The sequence below is a fragment of the Episyrphus balteatus genome, chromosome 3, assembly GCF_945859705.1.
Source record: "Episyrphus balteatus chromosome 3, idEpiBalt1.1, whole genome shotgun sequence".
Classification (NCBI taxonomy): domain Eukaryota; kingdom Metazoa; phylum Arthropoda; class Insecta; order Diptera; family Syrphidae; genus Episyrphus; species Episyrphus balteatus.
This window is the reverse complement of record NC_079136.1, coordinates 9,860,750-9,870,504: the sequence shown is the minus strand read 5'-3', so window position 1 is coordinate 9,870,504 and position 9,755 is coordinate 9,860,750. Positions and strand designations below refer to the sequence as shown.

Here is a 9,755-nt window from a genome sequence, read left to right as displayed (position 1 = left end):
ATTTTTAATTTTTTTCAAAAAAGTCAAATAACAAAAAAAAAATGTATTCATCAAACAAAAATTTGGTCTCCATATTGGCTCTTCCCGTTCCCCTACATCAAAAAATGTTCTTATAACATACTAGTTAACTAACATAAAAAGCTATGAACTGCAAGAGCAAGTACATGCGATCCAGTTGTACCTAAATAAAATCAATCTCATGGAATGGTACTGTAGGAACGAGTAAAAGTAATATTTTCAGCCGTATGCTCCATTCAATAATATAAAATTTAACTTTTCAGCCAAAGCTATTTAATGTTTAATAAAACAATTTTTTGGAAATAATTGTCATCCATTTCGGATTATCTATACTTTTTACCGACTTCAAAAAAGGAGGAGGTATTAAATTCGCCGTATTTTGTTTTTATATATTTATACTTTATACTAAGAGAACCAATTTTAATAATTGTTCTTGTATAGGAAAGCTGGAGTCTGCAGTGTGGTCCCATTTCAATTTCGTCCAGTAATTGCTATACTGTATTCGAAAAACCATAAAACCCAGTTTTGATCCATGTTTTTTGATGAAAATGATTATGATTCTTTCATACACAAAAATATCACATTTATCGCAAAAAAAAAAACAAGAATATATAGTTCACTGCGGCGTATGAGTAATTTTTAGTTCTCATGTTGTAAAAATATGCCATTGTCAATTTTCACTACATCCCTGTTATTTAAAAACTTTGAAAATAACTGATGAAAACCGTCAAATTTTGACTTGTGCCATCTTTCCATAAACGTTATTCAATCTTTAAAAAGCCGACCAGACATGAGTTTCGTACAAAAATCGATTTATCGACTTTGTAAAAAGTGAAATGACCCCCAAATGGGGTTATCGTTTGATAAAAAATCAACTTCTTTTTTTTATCTAAATCTGTCAAAAAATTGTTAGGAGTGTCGAACAAGTCTGTGGAATCTCATATACTTACGACACATTCAGTTCATTTAATTGCAATTTGTTCTGCCGTTGCGTTTGCTGTAATACTTTCATCCATTAGATATCAATTAAAAAAACTATTAATAATTTTAATAATTTTTTTTCATTACAATTAATTAAATTATTCTTTGAATTTCAAACATTTTATATTTTGTCATTTTTTCTCCATTTTAAAGTTTTAAATAAATTGATATCATAGTCCATAATCCGCTTTTTCACAGTTTTGGTCCTAGGAAAAGAAATAAGAATTATACCATCAAATTGAATACACTCAAATCCTAGGCACAAGAATCAAAACCACTCTTCAATTCAAAATCAAACAACACAAAATTCTTGATTATTAAATAAATTAAACATTAAATCGATTTTGTTTTTATTAGATAAAATACCATAAACTGACAAAATTTTGCAAACCAATATGGACAAACATATAAACCAAATAATGCCAAACGCAACACTTAAAAACTATTTACTGCATTGTTAAGTCGTAATATGGAGTATCCTTGCATCGTACCAGCACCGCATCCGTAATCATTTGATTCCATTCATTCGAATACATGGAAAAGTCAGCTTTTCTAAATAACTTAACCTTATTCTGTGTGGGAATATTTGAGCACAAATAAAAGTTAATGGCAATTTCAGTTAGTTCGGCATGATAATTCTTCATTGACCATTCAAGGACACTTTGGCAATTCGATTCGTCCAACAGATAAACCATTATGCTAAATAGAATTTTCTCTAGCTCAGGAATAATATACACCCGAGAGAGTTCAAATGCTTCGATGGCAGATTTGTACTTTTCTACAGGTGGAATGTTGGGAGGTTTGTTAAGGGAACGTAGTTCGATGAGATTGAGGAAATATCGCAGACCACTGGCAGAGTAAGCTTTCAAATGAATCTCTCCTTCATTGCCTTCACGGAAGTCACTGTTCAACATTGAATTGAAGACTTCACTCACGTCCGACAGGAGTTTTTTATTAAAGCCCACCGAAACCTCTTCATTGTTATCGTGAACAATGAATTTCATGTCAGAATCATATGATTGCATAAATGGTTTGGTTTCGTCAAAGATTTTATCACAATCGAATGATTCTTTGTCACTGTCTGGTATGGCTATATCAAGGGTAGTTTGGCTCATTGCTGTTAAAGCATCCGCTGCTTCTTGAGTGAATTCACTATCTCCGGTTAGAATCATATTGATAAGCGTAAAGAGTACAGTACCGTCGGTAAGTAAATGATAGAGAATTCGATGGTTTTTTATTATAAATCCAACCGCAATGGCAGCTCTTTTATGACTGGCATCATCCGAACGCAGCAAACGCAAGAGTTCGCCTTTGCCATAGTTTGTTTCTCCAACATTCGTCAGGGTTTCTAAAAATCCAAAGCCTCCAGTTTTAAGCTAAGACGAAAGAAAAGTTACATGTTCGTCATTTTTTTATTTCAAAAAAAAAAAAACTTACTTCATCGATTTTAGTCATTTGGAAGAGTTGATGAGCCACACCAAGTTTAATTATTTGAGCAAAGAACTGGCTTTCACTGTAAAATAGATTAAAAAATTTGTCAAATATTCTTTGAAGCTTTAATGGAATCGTTTCTCTTACGACAAAATATTCGTTAATGATCCGCAAAAACAATTATTAAGTCCAAATATATTGATAGCTTCTATGAGGGTGTATAAAGTTTCGGGTTTGCTAAGCTCACCACCTTTATTAATTAATAATGTCACTCGGTAAATAAGGTTCTCGATAATATCTATTGTGCTATTTCCTGTTTTTGGCAACTTGAGGGGTGGGACATCTATAAAGAAAATACATTATTCAAAGTCTTATTTGTTTGTTTTTAAACTTACCTTGACTTTCATCTTCATCATCTTCTTTGTCTAAGACATTATCTTCTAAATTTATTTCTGACTTACAAGCTATGTCCAACAGTTTCATTATATCAGAATCATGTGGATCAGTCTTAATGTTTTCATCATCATCGATGCCTTCGTCATCGCTACAGACGGGTGAGTATGTTTCAGACTCAGAATCCATTTCTATTAAAGGAGTTTGTTTATGATGTACTTAGTTGAAAAATATGGCTAATATAGATCACTTACCTGAGGTTGCTTTAAAACCACCACCAACTGGTGACATACCCCTTGAACTGCAAGGACTGGAAGGTGTAACAGTGGAACGGGGTGAACTACATGGTGAGTCGAAGTCATATACGGATTCATCGCGAAGTTTTTGGGTCTGAAATTTAAAATTTTGCATAATCAATAATTTTCGAACTTTAACCTCAAAAAGCATTATATTCGGCAGTAAATTTGTTTAGAATAAGTTTCACATTAAAAATCTACGGCTCTTAAATGAGACAGTCGAGAAAAAAAAATATTGTGTAAAATTACAACGGACGATTTCAATGCAAGAATGAAATAACTTCACTTTTTTGCAAAATCGGAACTTGTATTTTTATGAGTGACAAAAAAAAAACGGTGTTTTTTATCTAACAACATTAGTAAACCTCACTTTTCTTAAGGGATGCGCTTTCCATTTTGTTTAACAAAAAACAATTGTCTACATTCTTACTCGTATGTCGAATTCCTTAAAAAAAAACGAATTTAAGGCGAATTTTTTTTTCAATAAATCATGTTCAGCACATTGTGTGTTACAAAAAAATCGCTTTAAGATCGCTTTAATTCCATGTTCTAGCTTTGAGCGTGAATTGTTTTTTGAAATTTTGACATTTTTTAAAGTTTTGCTTTTTTATCAGAGCTGAAGACCGACCATATGTACATGTCAACTTACGTTTCTGTTGTCTATTTTTTCAAAAGTGTCTATAACGATTTTTGGGCGCCTATAAAAAAAATATATAATAAAAAAGAAAAATTCCCTATCTTTAGCGGTACCTACTTGTCATTGAACCGTTTTCTTGGTTACGGACTTTTTTTCCAATTGAATTTACCGATTTAAATGAATTTTTTGTACCGAACCGTGTGAGTTTCAATCAATTTTTTGATTCTTTGATAAAAATATATTTTGTTTTATTTTTATATATTTTTTTTTAATCATATTTTTCTTTAATTGTGTGTCGAATAATAATTTCTAAAGCATACCATTTAGTTTTTAAATGAAACTGAAAAATTTAGTTACATATATGTATATCGCGTCCTTAGAACAACAAGGTTCTAAGTACCTACACCCAAGTGTGTTTTGAGAAAAACGCTTCTGAATATTGAAACACCTTTGTACGGTTACTGTGTATGAAAAGTTTGATTTTTTGTTTATAATTCGATGAGTTTATAGGAAATCTTTAAGATTTTAGCTTAAAACACTAATAAAAACACATTTTTAACCCTTAAATTTGAATTTAAAAAACCATATTGAACTTCGTTGCTCAACGATGCGACAGTTAAATTTAGAACAATAAGGTTCTATGTACAATTTTTATTCTTGTGACCTTAGTTATTCGATATTGATGAATTGGGATGCGTTGAAATAAAAAGATTTAAATAATTTTTTTTCTTTTTGTTTAAGAGCGGTGGATTGCAGCAATTATTTATTATTTTTATAATTAATTCTATTTCAAAAAAATAAACAAAGTCTAATTGCTCAGCATTCAATTTTTTCGTCTAAACATGTAACAAAGTTCTAACTTCAACATTGTTTGCAGTTAGAACCCTATTTCTCACAAATCAAATCGATAAAGAGGCAGATAGAACTCTGTATCTCTGGATATTTTGTGAAACAAAGTTCTAAGTGGAAGTTAGAACCTTATTGTCTAAATCTCAAATAAATATTGTGTAGATAGAACTCTGTAGCCCAGGTTATCTTCGAAACGGAAAGAGATAGAGCAAAATAGATAGCGGGAATCGAAAGAGCACCACGATTTTACCTAGATTTGATATATAACTCATTTTTTTTTTCAAAATTGTCGGTTCGAACCTTGTTGTTCTAAGGTCGCGATATGTAAAAAAGAATTTTCAAAAAAAAATTCTAAAAATTTGTTTCTATGGCACTGGCCATGGCCACCTCTAAAAAAAATAAAATTATTTTCGTAAGATCAATCGATTTGTAAAAGAGAGTATCCGAATATTTTCTCAAGCAAAATCCCAAAATGTAGTTTTGTAAATTTTTATTCCGAGAAACCATGACAAAATAAGTAGAAATAACGGCCTCTATATTTAGGCTAACAAATACAATGATCTAATCTGGATCACGGAAATAATAAAACAAAGCTAGCATCTGCCCAGAAAAGCCAAATAACGCTAATTTCCGCCGTTTGATACCATAAATCTTGTCACCTTAATTCTTTGTGGAATCGTTAAGTGTGGTTCTTTTGCAAGAAAGACAAAAACTGTGATCACTCATCGTTTTGGTCAAGAGAGACTGTTCGTCTGAAAATACAGTAGTCAGATACATACATGCATAAACTTGGTAGAGTAGTGGTGTGTTTAGTGACAAGAAGGATGCTGAATGGTATCCTTAGCAAAGTAGGTATAACAATCGTCCGCGTAACGATGATGATGATAACCACAATGAGTATTTGAAAAATTATCCGACTTGAGTCGAACGTTCGACTATTGAGTCATAATAAGGCGATCTCAACTCTTTCTACTGAGTGGAATAGCAGAGCAATTAAAAGCAGCAATCAATCCCATCACTTGCATTGACACGGAAGGTATTGGTCAAAACTTCGTTCCTCATTCGGAATATTTATCTTTTTCCTTCACTTTACATCACTGAGTACATTTTTGGTACTTATTTGAAATTCTGGGTGAAGTAAGAAGATCCGAGGAAGCCTTCATGGAAGCCATCTCCCAAAAAATTGAACACGACCGATTCAGTTGGTATTGCCATGTTCAAAGGAGATACCCGTAGGAGTAAGAAGAAAGGTAAGCCTAAAAATTCTTGGTTCAAGCAAATGCAAAAACACCAGCCTTCAGCTGGTCTCAGAAATAGAACAATACAAAATCGGCTTGCCGCCGATTTCTGAAAACAACCCGGCGAACCACTAGTGTGAAGCAGGTACATGGGACAGTTATGATCCCCTCGACATTGAGGACATAACAACGCCGAGAAAAAAAAGAATATTTGAAATTCTGTGTGCAAATAAGTGTAAATCTTACTAAAAATCAAGAGTTAATTTGGAGTACTAAAATCATCTTTGGCGTGAAGAAACACAAAATGTTAAAAAGTGTTAAAAATAAGTACTAAAAGGACAATCTTACTGGCATGAAGCAAAATAACATTAGTGATTGCTTTACAAATCTTGAATATGGTGCCGATAAGGCAGATAGATAACTTTGCACTCTTCGTTCCTTGTTAATTATTTTCAATAATCTAATGATACTCACCTTACATACAGATTCGCAAGAATTTTCCGGTAGTTTCCTCTTCTTCGTCGTATTTCTTCTCTCCTCTCGTTTTCTCTTCCGGTAATCATCATCACTATGCAAATAAGCACCCAATTCGCTAATCAATATTCCAATTAATCCTTCACGTAACATCAAATCCATGCTAATGTTATCATATTGAAAGTTATTGAGAACATAAAGGATCTAAAAAAATAAATAAAACAAGAAACAATCGTTAATCTTAACAAAATAAAATTAAAATTAATTCCAAGAAGTTTGGACCACTTCCAGTTTTGGAATGAAAATATATAAGATTTTTTCCTACCGAAGAAATCTCAGTATGTGACTTTGAAGTCCTCGCCATATCCAATAGTTTACCAATTGCTCCTGACCTACGAATTTTCGATCGATTGCATGCATCTCCTGACAACATACAAATCACATTGATGCAATGTCTTATTTCACTTGCAGAAAGTGGTTTAGCTGTAAAAGGAATGAAGTTAAATAAAAATAAAAAGGATATAGACAAAACATACCCATATTCCTGCAAACAAGCAACTCACATGCAGCAACAATAGCATCAGCAGCACCCAAAGCATGTATCGCACCCAAACTCTTTGAAAAATTCGATAAAATCTTCAAAGCTGTTGCTCGATATGGATTATCCTCCGAAGCAAAGAATACCACCGCAGCAAGACTATTGCTCCTATTGACAACCTGCGGTATAATGTAATTAGGCAGAGTATCAAAAGATTGATTATGACCGCCCACCTCCCAAGCTTGATAATTCAAATTGATTTCTGAAATGATGAGAAGGCATTTCAAAATCTCACTAGCCAATTCAATGTTTGCCTTTTCCTCAGGCATTATATAGTCCATGCAGATTTTAGAGTTCTTCAGAGTTGCATGATCGAAGATATCACTTCGAGGTCCTTCCAAATTACGAGCAACTTCCTCAAAGTACTTCTCACGGTGTTGGTTCTTCTTTAGACCACCTGTCTTTTGAGGCAGTTCTATAACTGGCTCTGGGATTTCTTTGTTTTTCATCACTCCGACTAGTGTCTTTAAGACAAGAGTGAAGCCATCTGAGACCAGAAAGTGTCTCAAGAAATGTTCCTCGACAACAAGGAAACGACATGCTCGGAAGCACATAATCTGTGTCTGAACATCGTCGCTCTCTTCAATGATTTGACAGACAGCCGAAGCTATAGCTGGACAATGAGTAGAAAGCAATTTGGAGCTACCGACTTTGGCAAGATTTCCTAAAAGTCTACAAGCTCTACATTGAATCAATGTGTTTGGGATACTTTTAAGAATCGTTGCCAATGGAATAGCAATCTTATTGTCTAAAGCCTAAATAAAGAACAATAGTTGTCACAGAGAAAAGACCAATAAAAGACCCTATTTCCACACATACCTCCTTGCAACAATCTGCATTTGTACAACAATTCCCCAAAATACTTAAAACCACCTCCAAAATTTGTTCATGTGGTTTGTTTAGAAATCGAACCATTGGTGGAATACCATTGCATTGATGGAACAAGACAATGCCGTCACGGTCCTTCACCAAATCAGTTCGTAGTTTGACCAAGCCCTTGAGAATGACATTTTTGTCTGTGGAAGTTTTTAGTACATCGAGAATGTGACAAACTATTTCACGGTTCATTTTTATTAACCGTGATTTATAGTATATTTATTTTGATGTTTTCAATTTGTTAAGGTTTTTGTAAAATATGTATGTTTTTTTAATAAAAAATATGAAAAATTTATTGTGAAAATTATCACAAAAAATATTTTTTTTTGACAGAAAAGAGGAGATGTGTGTGTGTGTGTGATTTTTGTGAGGAAAAAATGTTGTATAACACTTTTGGAGGAGAAAAATGCTATTGGTTGATAGATGGCGATGGTAAGTGTTATAATTAGGGTTGCCATGTGGAAGGCAAATTTAACTGAAAACAATTTGAATTGGATTTTGATTTGAGAGTTGGTGACGGTTGAAAATATTTTTTTTTTAAAGCGAGATTAGGATTAAGGAAATAAGATTTCTATTTTTGCACTAGACAGAAATTGAGAGAATAAAAAAGTGCATGCTACATATATTCAAAAAAGATTTGGGAATTACTTTTTAAAAAATGTTTGATTTTACGAAGGTTTGTAACAGCGAATTGCGAACAGCTAGCAAAAATTTTTTTTAAAATAAATGCGAACTGGAAAGAATTCGGTCTAGCTTTATGTTGTTTGAACATAGTGGAAGTAGAATGGTTAGTTATATAAATGTCTTAACATTTCTTTATTTTAATACCGAAAGGCATAAATGAAAACCCAACTCGATAATCATTTAACAAGACCCTTTTACACCGTTTTGTGAAGTTCTTAACATTAATCATATACATTTACATATCGTGGGTGAAACCAGAAAAGTGTGTAACTCCAAATTTTCTGAAAATTAGATTTGAATGCCATCTGTTAAACTCAGAATCCCCTTAAAGTTCATAGTTTTTATTTTATTAGCAAATTAGAAAATGAAAACTCATACAAATGCCTTCAAAACGATTTTGTTTTTTTGCTTTACTATAAAATTTGCTAAAATGGAGCTACACACTTTTCTGGTTTCACCGACGATATGTAAATAAATTAATAAATAATACTCCCGAATGAGATTTCAATAATTTATATTTTATTTAATGTAACAAAAAAATATTTTTCATATAAGTTTAAAAAATTCTTGTAATAGTGTAAATTTTAATATCAAATTTTAACAGATTTAATAAAATTCCCCTGATGAAGTCGAGAAATTACGACGAAACATATGGAAAAAGTATGAAACAAAAAATTTTTATTTGCATATAGAAGAAAGTGACCAAAAAAGCCCGATTCAACATAAACACAATTTGTAACATTAACCAAGTCAAACTCTGCTGGGTTCCTGGACATGGCAATAAGAAAAAAGAGCTAGCACCTAAATGAAATGATGGATTTCGTTGAAATTTGTATAGATAATTTTTATGACTTAGTTTTTTTTTTATCTTATATATAAAAATGAGTTCGTTAAGTGTGTGTGGCCGATAAACTCGCGTTTGGCTGGTCCGATTTTGGTAATTTTTTGTTTGTTTGAAAGGTATTAATATGTAGATGGTTTGTATAAAAAAAAATAATACCTTTTCTTCCATCTTTACGCAGCTGTCAATTTGTACGAGTAAAGAAACACTCTCGCTTTTTAAAAAATTTTACGTAGCTTAATTTGTTAACAAATTTATTAAGACAGGCTTTCAAAATAATTATTAATTATTATCGTTTAAAGCCTGACTTTGGCATTATTATTGAGAAAACATTACTCAGGATATAGCAAATCGAAAGCGTCGTGTGACATTTAATCCATATGTGTACGCTGATGGTGGAATAAAGCTAATCAGGAAAATACTTTACTTTATTTAAGTG

The 9,755-nt window shown here is 32.2% G+C and overlaps 1 protein-coding gene across 1 annotated transcript; it reads right to left on the bottom strand.

Moving 5' to 3' along the window:
• Positions 1-1,306: 1,306 nt before the first annotated feature.
• Positions 1,307-8,127, bottom strand: LOC129913306 (uncharacterized). Its single transcript, XM_055991912.1, has 10 exons — positions 7,735-8,127; positions 7,089-7,670; positions 6,854-7,034; positions 6,643-6,800; positions 6,318-6,521; positions 3,078-3,213; positions 2,826-3,014; positions 2,578-2,773; positions 2,437-2,512; positions 1,307-2,375 (listed from the first exon to the last, which is right to left on the bottom strand). Exons 1-10 carry the CDS (start codon positions 7,981-7,983, stop codon positions 1,446-1,448), a joined length of 2,901 nt encoding a protein of 966 aa, XP_055847887.1. The 5' UTR covers positions 7,984-8,127; the 3' UTR covers positions 1,307-1,445.
• Positions 8,128-9,755: the final 1,628 nt, after the last annotated feature.

Coding starts and splice junctions, on each gene's coding strand:
- LOC129913306 (XM_055991912.1), bottom strand. CDS start 7,983: ATGAACCGTGAAATAGTTTGTCACATTCTCGATGTACTAAAAACTTCC. Junction 6,801..6,853: donor GCTTGTTTGCAGGAATATGG/GTATGTTTTGTC, acceptor TTCCTTTTACAG/CTAAACCACTTTCTGCAAGT. Junction 6,522..6,642: donor CACATACTGAGATTTCTTCG/GTAGGAAAAAAT, acceptor TTATTTTTTTAG/ATCCTTTATGTTCTCAATAA.